We start from the raw sequence: 21,021 nt of genomic DNA, 5'->3' as shown, positions 1-21,021 counted from the left end.
AATGGGTTTCCACTCCCAACAGATTTGCCTTTTCATAAGTAGGAATAGAAATGAGTTGGCTTCAAGACTCCTGATATCCAGTATTACCTGTATAGAAGAAAGCTTCTTTACAGGTACACTGGATTAACGGTAGCAGAGGTAAAGAAATTTGAAACTGTGTTGCTTTGACTTCCATAAAGCAGAAAGGCCCTTAATGATTGGTCAACCATTTTGCTATGGAAGAAAAGTAAAATTCCATTCATTTCAAGTCGGTTAAATGATTGGAGACATCAAATTTTAGCACCTCTACTACCTAAATGCTCATCGTATCAGTTGAGAGTTGTGTGCACTTCGCATGTGAACACTCCTGATATTTACTTGTTATAAATGTATATAAATTTATAATTCTTGAAATATTTGTTTTTGAATACAATCAAAAGCCATTACTTTAATATAGATGTAAAAAGGGAGTTATGAAGACCACAAGTTCCATGCCTCATTTCTCTTCCTACAAAATGATTAAATAATCAAAAGGTTTATGAATGTTAAAATCCTTGCTGTTATGTACATATATTCATTGTAATTTTTCATATAGATAACTTGATACAAATTGATTTACAATACTTTTGTTCACTATATATATATATATATATATATATATATATATATGATATACTAAACATTTATATCATGATTAAGTATGTACAGTTTACTATTTGTATTAATGCCAAATTAATCTGTATATCTCACCCAGTATTCAATAACTTTTCTGTTTAAGAAATGCTCTCATATTATATCAGACATAATAAATCAATTTCTGTATACATACAAATACCACATATTTATTACAATAAAATTACTTGGAGTTATCCAAATTAAAAACAATCCATAAATCCAACATTTTTGATTTCTTATGATTTCAATGATGGCCTTTTCTATTAAGTACAGGTTTATCAAAATGTGTAATCATTAATTTATTCAAAGGGTTAAATGTTGAGAAAAAAAATCAAATGTTGCATTAATTTGTCATTCTACTCAACTTTGTGTTTGCTTATACAATTTGATAAATATGTAGAAGTCATTTATAACAGAAACTAATGAACAATTCATGTAAACATTTGCTTCATAGTGAAGAAATTTGTGAACATTTGCTTAATAGAGAAGAAATTTGTGACATTTGCCTATTAGAGAAGAATTTGTGAACATGTGCTTAATAGAGCAGAAATTTGTGACATTTGCCTATTAGAGTAGAAATTTGTGAACATTTGCTTAATAGAGCAGAAATTTGTGAACATTTGCTTATAGAGGAGAAATTTGTGAACATTTGCTTAATAGAGCAGAAATTTGGGAACATTTGCTTAATAGAGACTATTTGAGAACATTTAATGACTGTTTTATAATAAGCCAATGTAAAGTAAATTCAGTAAACTAACTGCTGAAGAAAATAAGAATTATATAGATTGTTTCAGTTGTTGTTATATTAACATTATACAACAATTAATAAACATAAGGAGTAAACTCTAGAATCTTGCATTAAAGCAAATCCACCAGAACTGATATGAATAAAGTTTAATACAGAGATACTATGGACTTTAACTCAGTATACCATGAATAGAAAGGAAACAAAAATGACAATTACTTTGACAGATAGTTGTTAAATGCTCAAAAGGAAATGAATTATATATAGAATCTAGACTCTTAAGTTGAAAAACTGTTGAATATTCTTCTCGACAAGTCTTTACAAATTAACTTCAAGTCATTTTGAAGGTCAAGTTATGGAAACAATATTCATATCATAATATAATTGCTGTGTTGCTTTTTATATATACTGTTTTTACTGTCATATATTAACTTTGAAAATATGTTGTTATAGAATGTAAATATTGTCCTGTAAATGAACTGTTTTAATGCACATATATAAAAAAAATGTATAAGACAATGAATATTATAATGCATTATTTGAAGTATTCGATATGTTCAAATTTTTCATATTAAACAATTAAATTTGATGTCTTTTATTATTTTTCACGCCCCATTCATTTTTGAAATTGATAAGAGCAAAACCTCCAGTCAAGAAAAAAAAATGAGTTGGAGACAAACATGGTCACAACTCAAAAATGACAAACAAATAGCAGCTTCACACATGTTAGAACTTCTAATAAAGGTCGTCACTATTTAGGATAGCAAAAACTTAGTTCTCTGTGTCTACCGTCTTGTCCAAGGTCAGGTCACCACTCATAAAAGATGATAATCTTGGGTCCAGTAAAAAGATTAATACAGTTGATCTGTTGTCATTCTCCGTAATGATCAGTAACTTTGCTGTCATAACCAATTGAACAACTTATATATGATGAACATGTCAAAATCAATTAAAGTTTCCTTGATGATCCTTGACCAGTAATGATAGCGTCTGGCGTATATACAAAATGTAGTCCTGGTACCAAAGATGAGTTTATATAGAACAAAAATATAGATATGTATGTCCATTAGAGAACAACACAATACTTGAAAAGTGTGTTTTAGACCTCAAAACTGAAAATAATTAACTAGTTGAAATTAGTTCAATCACAAGAAAGATTAAAATTTGGTTCACAAAGTTTCCTTTAACAAAAAGTATTATTGTTATGTCATGCATATTGTCAACAAAAATCTAAGGTGAGCGACACAGGGTCCTTGGACCCTCTAGTTTTAATGTTATGCTTAAATCATGTATATTTTTCTCCTTTTAGACTTTTATGCGAAAAATGAAGAAAGCACTGTGAATTTCTGACCGTTCGTATTTCCCGTTTTGAAGAACGTTTAGCCTCGCTTGTTTACATCGTCAAGGGTGCTTTCATACACGCCCGCGTTCCAAGGTCGTCAAAGCTATTTTTGAGAAGACCCCTTAAAGCGACCGTTTCCAAGGCACTCGTCGTAAGAAACATGCGTTAAAATATGCGCATTGGTAAAGGGCCGAGCCACCTTAAGCATCTACATTTGTAATCATGTACATAGAAAAGTCCAGGGTACACTTGTGCATGTTGTGTGTATGTGTATTCTTCTTCTTATGGTATCCAGTTATCCATCAGATTTTTGATGAAAATGAAGTTAATCATCAGAAAAGTATTTTATCAGATGTTAACACAGGTTCAAGTGATCAGCAATTATTAGCCTTATCTCTGTCTGTGCCATTAAAACTAACATAGCTGACACTGTGGATAAAACAATGTTAGTAGCAGTTTTATTTCTGAAAAAAAAACATCAAAGCAGGATCTAGTGACATATTGCAAATAAATAGCTATTTCTGACAAAAGTGTGTTGAAAATGTCAATCTTGATGTTTTAAATTCATTCTAAGTTATTGAATATTTGAATTTCATTTCAGCCATTTTTATTTTTATTTCAATTCTACCCAGACATATATATATAACTGTTTTCTTGCGCTTGTGCAGCTGAAAATGTAAACTTTAAAATAATGATATTGGCTTTAACTGCATTTTAATGTTGAAATTATTTTTGGACATCAGCAACTTTAATTGTTGTATATTAATTATTATACATATCTATAGGTTAGTGAAGTAGATACTGGGTATTTAAAGATCTAAAGAGCCAAATGTCTTGCATATTTTTATTAATATATTTTTGAAAACAATGTAACAACAATATAGAGCATAATATTGAAATTATCTCCCCTAGAATGACTTGGAAGGATATCGGTTTCTTTTAAATATTAAATTTTTCTTTATTTGCAGATTGGTCAACATTACCCTCCGTAGAAAAAAATAACCACAAAAACTTTCTCGAGGAGAATTATTCACCTGAAGATTTGCAGTTGGCTTATGATGAATACTTTGCAAGACATGGTAACATTTTCATAGTATTTTCATTTCAATCTTCGGTTATCTCTGAAATGATAGTTGTGTCATACACTCTTTGTTATTTTAAAAAATCTGTATTTGGTTTCCATTCTTTATATGTAAGTTTAACTTACTGATTTGCTTCTCAGACATAGTTTTCATGAATAAGAAATAAATAATTAATTTTTCTATGTTGGGTTCAGTTGTGTTTATTGACAATCAGTTGGACAATTTTGATAATGATGTGCAGGTATCAATCAAGTCTAAAATTTAAAGCAGGAGGTATGATAATAAACAGCTGCACCATGAGCGCATGATATGCCCGACGTCTTGTGTGGAAGTATTATGCAATAATCATAAATAGTTTCTGAGAAAGTTTAAAGCAATAACCATATATTGTTTTTGAGACATGGCGGGACATGTGAAACCCCCCCCCCCCACCCCCCTGTTTTTTTTTTTACAAAAAACTAAATATCACTAAAATAAAATTTTGAATCAAAACCAAAAAGAATATAGATCTTTAGATTAATATAACAAAGAAGTGTGTAAAGTTTTCAGCAATAATCATAAATCATTTTTGAGATACGGCGTGACATGTAAAAAAAGCCTCCCCTGTATAACAAAATACTCAATAGCTTAAAAATAAAATTTTGAGTCATCACCAAAAAGTATACAGATCTTTAGATTAATATAACAAAGAATTGTGTAAAGTTTTAAGCAAAATTCATAAATTTGTTTTTGAGATACGGCACAACATGTAAAAAAAAAACCCTCCCCCTTTTTTACAAAATACTCAATAACTCAAAAATGAAATTTTGAATCATCACCAAAAAGTATACAGATATTAAGGTTAATATAACTAAAAAGTGTATAAAGTTTTAAGCCATAATCAAGAATCGTTTTTGAGATACGGTGCGACATGTGAAAAAAACACACCCCTGTTTTAGTTACAAAGTGCCATAACTCAAAAAGTTTAAATCTTATTTTCACCAAAAAGTATACAGGTCATTTGACCATCATAAGAAACAACTATAATAAGTTTCATGAAATTTGGATAAGTTGTTCTCAAGTTACGGTGCAACATGTTTACGCCGGAGAGACAGACCGACACACGGACAGACAGACGGACGGACGGACACCGGACATTTGTATACCATAATACGTCCCAGTCAAAATTTTGACGGGCGTATAAAAACCATTATCTAGCCCTTGAAATGCAAAAAAAATATTCAAATTCCGGAAATCCGTTAAAAATATATTCTACTAATTTTGATCTCAAAATAAGGCTATGTAGACAGTTTTAGAGTTTTGCATCAAAAGCTTAGATAAGAAGTGTTAATCTTTAATGTAAATAGGATTAAGGCAGATAGATATGATTCAAAAAATTTAAATATTGATATCTTTGGAAAATCTGAAGGCTATCTACAATTGATAAATATAAACCTGGATTAGGTGAAAACCTGGCCTTATATCATACATTCTACTTTATTTCATCATGTGACAATGAACTTTGTTAAAGTTATTATATGATATTATTAGTAAAAAGTATGGTAGCATGCTGGACCCATTTGATTATTTTTCAAAAAATAATTTTAATTTAAAATTATGTGCAGTTGAAGCAATAAAACACAATTTTAGTTCTTCATATTTGTTATTAAGTTGGAATATTTTTTTTGTATTTGGTTTTTGTGAAAGTTTGATTATAATTTTTATCCTGTGATGATTATTGGGTTAATAATTGGGTATATGATTGAATGCTTGGATAGTTGAAATACATGTGGACAATGGGTAAATTCACAACAATTTCAATAAAAAGAAATTGCCTATTCTAAAGGACACTAAGAACCAAGTTATTTTATTTCATGGATTTATATGACTTTCAAAATGAAATTTGAATGGTATCAGTCAGTCAGATATGTGGTAATGTCCAAAGTTGCATCTGTTACTAGACCAAATGACCAGTGTAGATGTTAGAATATTTGTAATTCTCATAATGAAAAAGACTGCTAAAACACTGACTGAACAAGTAATGCTTATACAATCTGTATAATAGGTTATCATGCATCAGTTGTGCCTATATGTTTAGCTTTATATTTCATTTTATCTTTATTTTAGGAAGAATACCTGCTTTAAGAGACTTCAGAGTTTTCATTCTACAGTGGCAAGGTAGGCCAAGGAAGAATTGTTTAGGTACTGTTTGTCTCATGAATTATCTCCCATGTTTTATTAAATGAAAGCCTTATTTGGTACAAAATTTTGCACAGATATGAAAAAAATCCTACAAAGTTTGTAACATGGCATGGTAACAACTTTGTGCTTTTCAGAAAATAAAGATTTCACCTTTCATAGCAAACAAAAGCATGATTTGAACTATTTTTTTAACTTCAAATTAACTTGGTTTTCATACTCCAAGCTTTTTCTAATGACTTTATTGCATTCTGATTGAGTGTCTCCTACAACAAAACCATTTTATTCTTACAACAATTTCAATATGAAGATCATCAGAATATCTTGCCCTCTTGGCTTCACTGTTTTATTATCAAAAATAAGGCAAAGTGGAACAAGATTTAAAAGATTACTGCACCTTTGCATATTCTAGTTAAGGTTTTAATATATTTTTAATTTCAAGTATAAAGAGAAAAACGTAGAATATGATTAAAACATTCAACTGATTTTTACAGTTGAGTTATCTGCCTGAAGTGCTATGTACCACCTTAAGGCGAAGTGTACGTAATTGCACGCCTCTAGCGGAATACGGGATTAAAAACGTTCGTCGTTAGTTACGCAAGTTATCTCCCTTACTCCAAGAAAGGACACACGAAAGAGAAACTACTTTCTGCGGTCTATAATGAATCCAACAAGCACGCCTGTTCTGTCTTAAACCTCATAGAAATTATCTAAATAACTCCAATTAGAAATCACAGCATTCTGTACGTTGTTCTGTGTGCAGCCTGACTTAAAAACACTGTTTTTTTTTTTGTTTTAGACGCGTAGGAGAAGGCATTTCGTGTTTATGATATCAACAGAAAGAAAAAACGCCTGACAACAAAATTATAAACAAATAAACATGTAACAAATTTTCTTCTATTGATATCAAATTAATTAAAATGAAACCTGAATTGACCCAACAATATCGTTTCAAAAAGCCGTAGTCTTGAACGAAAAACACAGTACTCAACGTAAAGTTTTATAAAAGGTTACAAATAATTAATGAAAGACGTATGAATTTAATTGTTTAATCAAAAAGACGTTGAAATGTTCGTATTTTGTGCAATTGAAAATTTAAGGACATGACTTATATTCATATAAGAAATCAGACGATACCAAGAGAATAATTTGATCACTACTGACACTAGTGCAACACTTACAAGTCGGAAGAACAAAGACGGAAAACAAACAAAAAATAAACAAATTATGCCCCAAAAATTACTCAGTAACTTAAAAGTTCTAACATTTATCTTAAAATAAGTAAAAATTATGTCATTCAACTCCCAGTTTTCAACTTTTTCTACATGTGCAGAAAATAAACAGGTGTCTTCTATTCCGTCCGCAATTTATGGGAAAACTAAATCTAAATTTAGAACCATATTGAAATTGAAAGTACACATGTAAGATAAAATATAACATGTCATTTCTTCTTTCACAAATTCCAATTTCGAAGAGATATATAGCGAAATCTGTTTTCTTTTATTGTGCCTGTGTGCATCATTCAAAATTAGAGAATGCAATTTTGAAGTATCAAGTCTCAATTCAAGATTAAGAATGAATAGAATATAGAATTACGAGAGGGGGGGAGGGGGTAGGACCTATATCGGAACTCCGGGATCCGGGAATTCTATTTCCGAATTTCGGGTAGTCAGGATTTGATTTTTATTAATTGTAATCTTTTATACGACCGCAAATTTTGAAAAAATTTTCGTCGTATATTGCTATCACGTTGGCGTTGGCGTCGTCGTCGTCGTCGTCGTCTTCGTCGTCGTCCGGCGTCCGAATACTTTTAGTTTTCGCACTCTAACTTTAGTAAAAGTGAATGGAAATCTATGAAATTTTAACACAAGGTTTATGACCACAAAAGGAAGGTTGGTATTGATTTTGGGAGTTTTGGTCCCAACATTTTAGGAATTAGGGGCCAAAAAGGGCCCAAATAAGCATTTTCTTGGTTTTCGCACTATAACTTAAGTTTAAGTTAATAGAAATCTATGAAATTTTGACACAAGGTTTATGACCACAAAAGAACGGTTGGGATTGATTTTGGGAGTTTTGGTCTCAACAGTTTAGGAATTAGGGGCCAAAAAAGGGCCCAAATAAGCATTATTCTAGGTTTTCGCACAATAACATTAGTTTAAGTAAATAGAAATCAATGAAATTTAAACACAATGTTAATGACTACAAAAGGAAGGTTGGTATTGATTTTGGGAGTTTAGGTCCCAACAGTTTAGGAATTAGGGGCCAAAAAGGGACCCAAATAAGCATTTTTCTTGGTTTTCGCACCATAACGTTAGTATAAGTAAATAGAAATCTATGAAATTTAAACACAAGGTTTATGACCATAAAAGAAAGGTTGGGTTTGATTTTGGGAGTTTTGGTCCCAACATAATAAGGGGCCCAAAGGGTCCAAAATTAAACTTTTGTTTGATTTCATCAAAATTGAATAATTGGGGTTCTTTGATATGCTGAATCTAACTGTCATGACTGTGTATGTAGATTCTTAACTTTTGGTCCCGTTTTCAAATTGGTCTACATTAAGGTCCAAAGGGTCCAAAATTAAACTTAGTTTGATTTTGACAAAAAATGAATCAGTTAGGTTCTTTGATATGCTGAATCTAAAAATGTACTTAGATTCTTGATTATTGGCCCAGTTTTCAAGTTGGTCCAAATCGGGGTCCAAAATTAAACTTTGTTTGATTTCATCAAAAATTGAATAAATGGGGTTCTTTGATATACCAAATCTAACTGTGTATGTAGATTCTTCATTTTTGGTCCTGTTTTCAAATTGGTCTACACTAAAGTCCAAAGGGTCCAAAATTAAACTTAGTCTGATTTTAACAAAAATTGAAATCTTGAAGTTCTTTGATATGCTGAATCCAAAAATGTACTTAGATTTTTAATTATGGGCCCAGTTTTCAAGTTGGTCCAAATCAGGATCTAAAATTATTATATTAAGTATTGTGCAATAGCAAGTCTTTTCAATTGCACAGTATTGCGCAATGGCAAGAAATATCTAATTGCACAATATTGTGAAGTATCAAATTTTTTTTTAATTAGAGTTATCTTTCTTTGTCCAGAATAGTAAGCAAGAAATATCTAATTGCAAAATATTGTGCAATAGCAAGATTTTTTTTTAATTGGAGTTATCTTTCTTTGTCCAGAATCAACTTAAATCTTTGTTATATACAATATACAATGTATATTCACTTTTTACTACCAACTGATAAATTAAAATAATCTTTACCATTCAGTGATAACAAGCAGTTTTTTTACATCTTAATATTTTATGATGTATTTAAATGAGTAGTTATTGTTGCAAACTCCATTAGAAATTTTAATTGAGATTAGTTTTGGAATAAGGGAAAGGGGGATGTGATTAAAAAAATTGGGTTCAATTTTTCTCATTTGAAATTTCATAAATAAAAAAGAAAATTTCTTCAAACATTTTTTTGAGAGGATTAATATTCAATAGCATAGTGAATTGCTCTAAGAGAAACAAAAATTTTAAGTTCATTAGAACACATTCATTCTGTGTCAGAAACCTATGCTGTGTCAACTATTTAATCACAATCCAAATTTAGAGCTGAATCCAGCTTGAATGTTGTGTCCATACTTGCCCTAACCGTTCAGGGTTCAACCTCTGCGGTCGTATAAAGCTACGCCCTGCGGAGCATCTTTTTTAATCTTGTAACTGCAATTTGATATTTAGTGGAATGATCGGTGAAATGTGTTCAGACTATTACATTTCGATTTTTTTTTTAAATTTAACCAAAGTTTACTGCAAGGGGTGTTTAACGACCTCAATGATTATCCATGAGGATCTCGCACTCGGTCAGCTCTAGGTTTTCACCTAGTTCATTATCATACAAGAATTGAGAAGCCTGTGGTTTACTAGTCTTATAATATGAGATTTTTAAGTTCATATAATTTACATTCAACGTTTTTTATTGAATATTTCTAGGGTTTTTGACTATCAATGTTGACCCCCCCCCCCCCCCCCTCCCTTTTCAATTGATTGGATAAAACGAATGGATTGCCGCCCCTATTTCAAACTGAAGTCATATAAACTGACTGGTATTCGAATTTGTTAAAAGAAATAATTGGTATCTCTATTGATTCCATACCGTAATGCCGAAAATTTGTTTCCGCGAATTCCAAACAGCTAGAAATTCCCGAGTTTCAATTTGAGTAACTTGAATAATTCAAGCCCTTTCCATGTCCGATTTTCTCCCACACGAGGAATGTAGCATTCGTACATCAGCTGAAAAATACGACTGAATTATTCGGGTTACAATTTGTGTAAATCCCGAATGCACATAAAAGTAAAGGTCCAGCCCGACTTTCGGAAATGGACTGTTGTAGATTTCAGATTGATTTCCAGAAATAAAATTCATACAAAAATGTTTCACGCAAATATTCGTCTTCAGACGTGTAAAGTTATACAACGGTTACTAGCCGGTCTGGATTGTGATAAAAAGAAGCGCATGCGATGCATAAAATATATAATGTCGTGGCTCAGGGATGTGTTGAATTATAGAGATGCTTATGCGGCACAAAGATAAGATTAATTTACCCAAATGTACTAAGAATTGCCACACAACTTAAATTTACTTAAATATTGATTTGTTATCCTGTGCCAGACAGATGGCTGATATTCTGAGAAGAGACCTTGATGAAATGAAGTTTTATGAGAACAAAGATTTTGAAAACACGTCGCAGTATTTAGATTTTAACAAAAAATAAGGCACCGAGGTCGAAAATAGTTCTAGTTCATAATGAAGAAAATGTCAACCGTTTTCTAGCTTGGCGATCTCCGCACGCACCCGAATATAATAGACAAATACAATACAATAGTACACAAAACGTAACATAAAGAACTTAAGACCGAGCAACACGAACTCCAACAAAACGGTATATATTTCATACAAGTATAGGACTATATGAAGCGTCGTAACTGTTGCGGCGACGTCAATAACGTTGTCGTTGTTTTTTGGTTTTTTTTTTACACTCAAGATTCAACTTTAACAGGGCATAGCTTGAAAAGTAGCACGGTTGCTAAGGACTTTCTTTGCACCAATCGATTCCTCAGACATTTTAGAATCGTCTCATAAATTTTAAAAAAAAATCGATTGTCTAATATAATAGAAAATCTTGGAAATGTAACAATTCCTGCCGAATTTCACGATTTTCCCTATATATCCTTTGTAATTTTGGTGTATGATGCTGTTAACTTCAACAGCTCGTATCTCAAAAACGAAAACGGTTACCCCCTTTTTTTATTTTATTTTCCGATTTATTTTTACAAGCAGAATTTACATGTAAAATTTTAAAAACATCCATTGTGTAGTTTAATTACGTACACTTCGCCTTAAATAAGACAAATAAAATTTAATATAAACTGTACTATGATATTTTAACTATATTTATGAAATGTAAAGCATACTTTTACTTATACCCAATTATGTCTTGTTCAGTTTTATATAGGATAGTTTATTTATTTCAGTTGAAATGCATCACAAAGTACAAGATCTTGAATCAGACAACAGTAATCTGAATCTCAATCAAGAGAACTTTAGGATGGCCTTAGACCATGCTGTTTATGTTTCAACAGAGCAGCAGAACCAGCTACAGAATCTGATCACAGACCGTGTGGACTTACAGAGAAAATTTGAACAGGCAATAGATACTGCTCAACAATTGAACACCATTAATGTACAACATGTTACTAATAATGGGCTATTACAAAATGAGTGTGCCAGGCTCCTTGGAGAAAATACTCAAGTAACTTCAAGATGTAATAGATTAAATGAAGATAATAGAAGAAAAGACATGCAGATTGTTGGTCTTGACAAAGAAAATGTTCAGTTGAGTGTAGAAGTAGCTGAAAAAGACACTACCATAAAACAGAAAGAAACTACCATAAATCAGTTGAGTGTAGAAGTAGCCGAAAAAGACACTACCATAAAACAGAAAGACACTACCATAAATCAGAAAGACACTACCATTGTACATCTGACATCACAGAATGAACATCTGACATCACAGAATGAAGAGAAAGACACTAACATTGAACATCTGACATCACAGAATGAAGAGAAAGACACTAACATTGAACATCTGACATCACAGAATGAAGAGAAAGACACTAACATTGAACATTTGACATCACAGAATGAAGAGAAAGACACTAACATTGAACATCTGACATCACAGAATGAACAGCAAGGCACAACCATTGAACAGCAAGGCACAACCATTGAACATCTTACATCACAGAATACAGAACTCACTGTGAAGAATAAGGAAAAAGATGGTAAAATAAAAGACATGAAGTGCATGAACAAAAAATTGTATAGTGATCTTCAAGAAAAACAAGAATTGTGTGAAGAAAAAGAAAGGCAGCTAAAAAAACAATGTCTGGTCGTTGATGAACTACATGTGGAAATGAGTGCTACAAGTGAAAGACTTGCAAATTTAGAAAAAGGACTAGAAAGTAAAAAAGATGAAATAGAAAGTTTGAGAAGTGATAATTTAAGTCAAAATAAACATATCAGTGAACAAGATAAAATGATCAGGGATTTAAATGATAAAGTACAATCTCAGGACAAAGTAAACCAAGATCTGTTTCAACAGTTACAGGAGTTAAAAAACATGTAAGTACATGTACATTTGTATGAGAAAAATATATATGGAGGTATTTTTTAAGTCTGTAAAATGATGATTATATATATTAACATACTTACTATAGGGAGAAAATGTGGATTTGAATTGTACCATATAGTGGGTTATTTTCGGCAGGTGTAAAATTTCGCAATTTTCCTTCAATCAATTATACAAAATATTTTGGCGGTTATTTATTTTGCATATTCAAAATTTTTATCAATACTTTTGCATGTGCACTTTTAAATTCGCACAATTTATTTTGGCAATTTTGTTCTATCTGCAAAAAAGTAAGCGAAAATTAACACACTGTGAAAATAACTGGCTATACAGTATTAGAATTCCTTTGTTATCTATTTTGCAAATTCAAAATTTTTATCAATACCTTTGCATTTACACTTTTAAATTCGCAGAATTTATTTTGGCGATTTTGTTCTATCTGCGAAAAGTAAGCGAAACTTTACACATGTGAAAAAAAGTGGCTATACAGTATTAGAATTCCTTTGTTATTTGTTTTCACAAATACTGCTGTGCTAGCTAGCAAATGACTAGTATTATAGAGTGGGGTGATCATTTTCGCCATATCTTTCCATGGTTTCTTCAGTTTATGTTTAGGTCTTTATGTTTTTGAAGTATACAGATATTTCTATATGAAGATAACTTCAAATGCAAAATATTGTTAGCTTGAAAACGTGTTTGTTTTGAGTAAAATCATCTGAAAAGTTGGATTAAAGGGTGTATGAAATTTCATATTTTTTTGTCAATGGGGGACACATATTCGCCGTTTTTACATATCTATTTAAAACCAAATAACTGCAGCTTTAAACAATATTTATCAAATAAATTTCATTATAGACGAATAGCAGACATTTGAAAGGTGTAAAAAACTGAAATTTAGGGCAATCAGTCAAAGAATTACTAAGGAATGCTTCTTTAAAATCGTTTTTTTTCATTCAGGAAATTGGCTGAAAATCGTTGTCCATTTTTCGGTCCTTTGCCGTAAGTGCCGAAATTTAGTCTCATTTTCAAAAATAATCATATTTGTTATAAAAATATAATCTAACGGCATATTTCTTCCATTTCAACTATCCTTTGAAGTTTTTACACCTCAAAATCATAAAACGGCGAAATTGCGTCCACGGCGAATATGAGCGCCCCACTCTACATGTTATTTCAGGAAATTATGTCCTTCATTAAAAAAATTTGTAAGGGTTCCGCGGAACCCAGTGTCTCGCCTACTTTTGCTGTTAATCGCAGACTCAACAAAATGAGGAAAACATCAATAAAAATTTCCCTCTCGATACTGTCTTTTGATTGAAAGAAGCTTCCAAGTTTGGTAAAAAATCCAGGATAGTTTATGAATCTAATAAATGTTGTATAAACTTTAACTGCAGACTGTATGTAATGTTAACTGGAAGAAAAACTAAGTCCATTGATAAGTAAAATACGGAAAAAGTGAATTTTTTTTTTACAAAATTTACTTCTGAATAATATCTTATGATCAGAAACAAGCTTCTGTCTAAGTTTGGTAGAAATCCAGGATAGTTTAAGAACATTATAAAAATTTTAAAAACTTAAACCACAGAGTGAATGTTTTGTTTCTGGCAAAAAAAACTAAGTCCATTTATAAGTAAAATACGGAAAAGTGGAAATTTATTTTTACAAAATTTTCTTCTTGATACTATCTTATGATTATAAACAAGCTTCTGTCCAAGTTTGGTACAAATCAAGGATAGTTTATGAAAGTTATTAAAATTTTTAAAACTTTAACCACAGAGTGAATGTAATGTTTCCTCGCAGAAAAACAAAGTCCATTTATAAGTAAAATACGGAAAAAATGGAATTTTATTTTTACAAAATTTACTTCTAGATACTTTCTTATGATCATAAACAAGCTTCTGTCCAAGTTTGGTAGAAATTCAGTATAGTTTAAGAAAGTTATTAAAATTTCAAAAACTTTAACCACAGAGTGAATATTTGTGGACGCCGCCGACGACGACGCCGACGCCGACGGAATGTAGGATCGCTTAGTCTCGCTTTTTCGACTAAAGTCGAGGCTCGACAAAAATGTAGTTCATAAATTGGAAACATACATGTAGATGTACCAGTGTATAAAAATTAAATAACTATTTAGGTTTATTACAAGGATTTTGATGAATATTATCCATAGGGTTATATATTATATGGCACCAGATTTCCAGTCAATGATATATAGGATTTACAAATAATGATGTATAATTTCCAAGACACAAAATCAGAATGAGGACATTAAATTTGATGCCTTCATGTGATAGTGTATATGGTCACTGGTCTATAATGAAAAAAAGACATATGTTAACCTCTAAAAACATTTTAGCTTTATTGTATTGTAAGAAGTAAAATAAAAGTATAAAACTATGTCAGTGTACATAACAATACTTTTGAATAATCGTCATCATATTCAGTAGATGCTAATATTCTTGAGATGAATGACAGATATCTAAGACCTCTGTGATTATAATGAACATCAAAACAAAACAGGCCTAAACAGTGTATAGCCAAATATGTCTAAAGAAGCAGTTGCAACCTTAGCATACTTAGTTTTAGTAATATAACATAATGTAAAACATACGTTTTTATGCAGTTAAGCTGCATTATGCGAGCACCCTAGATTTGTGTTCTACCCAAAAAATCCTGAAATACTTGCCATTGTTATTATCTAGCTTGCTACTATGATATATATAACTAATTGAACACTTTTTTAATACTTTTTATTCTGGATTACAAAAAAAATGACCAGAAAAACCTTAAATGATCGTCGATTTATCCAAAAGTTTTAAAGTTACACATAGCAAGGACGTATATTAGTTATACGTCCTTGCACATAGGAAGTAGTGCTTATTAAGAATCCTTGTGTAGTTCATTATGACTTGTGCTTTTAGCTAAGATATCAAAGAACAATTGTATGAAATATTTAATCGCCGAAAATCTTTTAAGACAAGAGGTTTAGATTTCCCAAATGACAAAAGTCGTAGGAATATTGTTTGTCATCAATACGTAGTACTACGTCAGTAGAATATTATATAATAAGTTCAACAGTTCATGTTGTTGGCGGCAATTTCGAATTAGAAAAAGAAATTTTCGTAGCTTTTCAAATTGGAGGCAGGTGTGCAAATTAGCGGTGGTCCGAGATCCGCGATCTTCCACTTTTGCAAGCGGAATTTCGACTAGGATAGTTGGTTTCTAGCTATGCCCGACGTAGTCACCTTACATTTGAAAGAAAATAAGAAATTACTTTGCAAACCTTTTCATCATTGTTCACCAAAGTCTCCAATTAAACGAGCTAAAAACTTATTTTTATCATTATTATTCATGACGGCGATGTTCATTTTGTTCAACCGCTAGCTTTATACAGAAAATCGCCGACAAATATTATATAAATTCGAGTAAAATCGTACCTGATTGACAAAAACAACATTGTGAACACATAACAATGGCGGCCGTGAAGACAAAATTTTACAAAATCGGATCCGATTCCGGAAGCGGATAAGGGTAATTCCGGGTTTGGCGATCATTTACAAAATAAATCCAAGCAGGTGAAAAAATACATCTATGCATGGTAAATGAATATAAACACTAGTATTGTAAACCAAAAGATATATGTAAAAGAAAGAAAAAGCAGAAAAATATTTTATTCAGAAACTCAAAATTACTTTTTGACAAATTTTAATTTAAAAATCCAATACAACGTGACAGCTGGGAACAGTATATCTAACAATATACATGTTCATGGTCACAGTCTAAATTTTCTTTATAAATGATAAATGATGATAATGCATGTGAGATGCTTTTAAAGTGTAAACATATTACTGCAATTTCGAGGGGTTATTTGTTTTTTCTCAATTTTGAAGGGTCAATTATTAAAGTAGCTGAAAGTTTCATTCTTTATTTTCACAAATAATGCAACTATATTATATATACCTTAATGTAAGTAAATCATATGATATATAGGTGGCATTCTTTGGGCCACTCTACCCCCTCCTGTTTGATAACTTGGAAACGGTCGAGCTCCCCACCCCTAAACCATATGAGAGGTAGATTTTAGGTTAGGAGGGACGCAAACTTAAATTTTCGCCGAGCAGATCGAGGCTAAAAAAAAATTGAGGTAAAATTATCGGAATATTCTTTATTAAGCTGAGAACAACCCATGCTTGCAAATTTAAGGGGGGTGCAAGCCCGCAACCCTCCCCCGTCTGAATCCGCCCCTGCATATATTCAAGTATAGGACAATATAATAAATAAAAAATGAAATATAGGGGGAGTCCCTGGAGTTATCCAACCCTCTCCTGTTTGAGAACTTGGAAACGATCGAGATCCACACCCCTTAACCATATATATTCATGTTTGTGACAATATGAAAAATCAAATGAAATATAGGAAGAGTCGCTAGGGGTCACCCCACCCCTCCTGTTTTAGAATTTAAAAATGTCCGAGATCCCCATCCCTAAACCATATATGTTCATGTATGGGACAATATAACAAATCAGATGAAAGATAGGGGGAGTCCCTGAGGTCACTGTTCACCCTCCTGTTTGAGAACTTGGAAATGGTCAAGATCCTTACCCCTAAACCATATATACTCATGTATGGGACAATATAACGAATCAAATGAAATATAGGGGAAGTCCCTGTGGTCATCCGAACCCTCCTGTTTGAGAACTTGGAAACGGTCGAGATCCCCACACCAAAACAATATATATTCATGTATAGATCAATATAACTAATTAAATGAAATATAGGGGAGTCCCTTGGGTCACCCTACCCCTCCTGTTTGAGAACTTGGAAACCAATGAGATCCCTATCCCTAAACCATATATATTCATGTATGGGACAATATAACAAATAAAATGAAATGTATGGAAGTCCCTAGGGTCACCCTACCCACAGTGGCGGATCCAGAAATTTCCATAAGTGGGGCCCACTGACTGACCTAAGAGGGGCCCGCTCCAGTCACGCTTCAGTGATTTCCTATATAAGCAACCAATTTTTTTTCCAAAAAGGGGGGGGGGGCGGGCCCCCTGCCCCCTAAATCCTCTGCATACCCCTACCTGTTTGAGAACTTGAAAACCGATGAGATTCTCACCCCTAAATTATATATATTCATATAAATGGGACAAAATAACAAATCATTTACATTTACTATGGGCAGGTCAGTCAGACCTCACCTTTGATCCCTGTTGTAGTGAACATTTGTCTGATTCGTGTCTCCTAACTTTTGTACTATAGAACACAAACTCAGTTTTCTTTCCAGGGAAACCAGTCCATTCATACTATTACATGTTCATACTAAGTCAAATTGAACTTCTAGCAGTCAAATAAAACCAAGGTTAACTACCAAGTAGAACAACTGCAATCATTGGGAACTTGTACCAGTGCAGACTCACCATAAAAAATATACATTGATATATGCATTGCTTTTGAAACCTTGATAACATATAAATTATTTGCCTTAATAAATAAATCATTAGATAAACATGAATGTACTATATATGAATGTTTAATGTTGAGGCAACATTGCCACAGTTTTCATAATTACGGTTGCCTTGGTTTTTGGTTAACTGCCTTCAGCGCTTACAGCGCTTTGATTGAACCAGGTGATAGAAGTTTATCTTCTAAAATGTATCAGTTTAATGTCTTAAAATTTGAATTTATATACATTGTACTTGAACCTTACATTTAGTGCTATTCTCCTTGTCATCAAAGTGGAAATGATGACACCTGAATGGTTTATATTCTAATTTTATTTTTCTCTTTATACCAAAATCACATCCATAAAATGTCTTTTGTATTAACGTTCTTCTAATGTTGGTTTTTGTATCAGGTTCAGTATTAGACTGTATCATGTAGTTGTGGAAATATGATAGAAAAATGCAAAACAAAAGACTGTGTGCTTGCATTGTCCATTTTTGTTAAGCCGTTCCTAAAACACTGATTACTTGTACAAAAAAATCTGTACAAATTATAATTTGTACAACATAACAACTTGTACACAACATATATATATAGTAGAAGTTCATATAATAACAAAATACGAAATGTATATACATGATATGAATATTAAACAAGTCTAAATTGAAAACTACGTTCAAACCTTGAATATTATATATAAAACTGTGAAAATATCACATGTACATGTATTATTTTTCATTGTAGGTTACTAACTGTGAACCAGCGACAAGAGGCAGCAGAATCAAGCAAGAAAACCTCTTCATCATGAAGTCACCCAGTGTACAGACATTTTATATTATCAATTTATTTTGTGTTTTACTTTATTTGTTCATTTAAATGCACTGTGAAAAATGTTTGTACATTTTTCATTTTATCAAACCAAATACATTTGTAAAATGTTATAAAAATATCTGCTGGGCAGATTTTAAGTTAAACTTTAAGTATTTATTAGTTGATGTTGTTAAGATTGTTACTTAAGTCAGCACTTTTTTTTTTAAATGCATTTACTTTATCATGGCTTTGAAGTATCTGTTATATATTTGATTACTGGAGAACATCAGGAAATTGTCTTAAGTAATTTTGATATGCAATTTTAATAATAAACTTTTATACATCATGTACATGTACATTTTTAAGATTATTTTTAAAATTCCAGAATGAACTATTTTTATTAAATTAATTATTGAGTGTTTTCCTACACGAACTACGATGTATCTATTTAATGTTTTCATATTTTTCATGTTGTTATGGACTAATTTCAGTCCATACAGTTAAAAAAGAAAAAGAGTAATATATTTCATGATTTAACCATATGAAATATATTTTTAAGAAAACTAAAATAAATCTGTGGCTTTTATTAAAAAATCTTATAATTTCATTTTAAAGGGGAGACAATTTGCTGTTATAAATAATTCTAGCCATCATGCATTATTCAATTTACAATAAGAATCGTAAGCAATTTAAAAGGCAGCAATTACAGATACATAAACATCTTTTCATAAATAAAATAAATCTATCATAAATTTACTAATACCATTATCCACCTGCTGAAATCTCCATTTCTTGATTCTGACATTCTTTTTAATAAGAATACATGTATTTATGTATTTTTTTTAATTTACAGTTTTTTAAATGTCGTTACTATCTCAGCCTGATGTAGATAATTTTTAATGCCATAAATATGAATTGTATATATTTATTTATAATTGTTATATCTAATCGGAAACTTGGTTAGCTGATGTAAATAAATAACATTGAAATGGTATAAACATTAACTCAAATGTTTACAATACTGTAGTAATCTAGTTTTGGGGCATTCTAGTTAATGCAAATTAAGTGCAAAACATTATACTGTGTGCTAAACATGTTATTATGAACTGACGTAGTACAGACACTGGCGAAATAGTGTCTCTCTGTATATAAAAAATTTAATCTAGATATTTCTTAAAGTGCTTCATTGTTTAGAAAAAAAATAAACAATAAATGTCTATGTTTTGTACAAACATTGTTTTCAACTTTTTTCAGAACATTTAAAATTCAACCAACCCAACCTGTCATGTTTAAAACTTGAGGCACAACAGATCTTTTTGGTTGTTTTAATGGCCAGTAGGACTTCAAAAATGGCATTAAAATTTAGTTTAACCCTGAATAATTTTTAAAGCTTTGTAAATATAAATGTAGAATTGTGTATATAATGTGGTGTTTTTACGTTTTTGCTTCAAATACGATGAACCAATCATGCATATTATAAAATATCTAGATTATTGTTGGTAATATTTTATACAAAATGCATCCTTTAATTAAATTACAACCAATCAAATTTCTTTGGCAATTTCCTTTGGTATAATTGTTTGTTCTATAAATGTTTGTTTTACCTATTGAATATGTACTGGTATTCTATAACTTACTATTGGTTTTTTATTACTGACCAAAATAACACAAGTCAGATACTTTTTTGTACCTTCTATCATTTTCCAATTAAACCTTTTTATTGAATTTAAGTCTGTTAAAGAAAAATGCTGTTTAAAAAAATACAAATGTTTTATTTTAATGTAATTGAATGATGGTAATAAACTTTCAGTTTTGTAAAATTTCTCTTTTCTGGGGAATATATTCTATATAATATATTGGACAAGTCTTAACACAGTTAATTGAATTATTTTTCTACTGCACATTGGAAGGTAAAGCCAATATAAACTTCCCTTATTTTTATCATAACCAATTTTGAAGGGATACCATTTTTTTTTATCAATATTGCAATTCATTACTAGCACATTTAGTGCTTCAGTTATTTTACAAATTGTTTTAGTCAGTTATATTAGTATTTTTAAGGAAATTTCCATCCTACCTAA

At 31.1% G+C, this 21,021-nt stretch overlaps 1 protein-coding gene across 2 annotated transcripts in view; it reads left to right on the top strand.

Annotated features, from left to right (window-relative positions):
- LOC143045708 (uncharacterized) overlaps positions 1-20,087 on the top strand; it is a 47,491-nt gene extending 27,404 nt beyond the window's left edge. The window contains exons 4-7 of one of the 2 annotated variants that reach the window (XM_076218424.1): positions 3,710-3,820; positions 5,930-5,980; positions 11,526-12,675; positions 18,875-20,087. In XM_076218424.1, coding sequence (XP_076074539.1) covers positions 3,710-3,820; positions 5,930-5,980; positions 11,526-12,675; positions 18,875-18,938 — 1,376 coding nt within the window. In that variant the 3' untranslated portion in view covers positions 18,939-20,087. Of the gene's footprint in view, positions 1-3,709; positions 3,821-5,929; positions 6,005-11,525; positions 12,676-18,874 lie in introns of both variants that reach the window. The other variant, XM_076218423.1, reaches the window with a different exon arrangement.
- Positions 20,088-21,021: the final 934 nt, after the last annotated feature.

This window comes from Mytilus galloprovincialis, chromosome 9, assembly GCF_965363235.1.
Source record: "Mytilus galloprovincialis chromosome 9, xbMytGall1.hap1.1, whole genome shotgun sequence".
Classification (NCBI taxonomy): Eukaryota; Metazoa; Mollusca; class Bivalvia; order Mytilida; family Mytilidae; genus Mytilus; species Mytilus galloprovincialis.
This window is presented reverse-complemented; position numbering and strand designations above follow the sequence as displayed.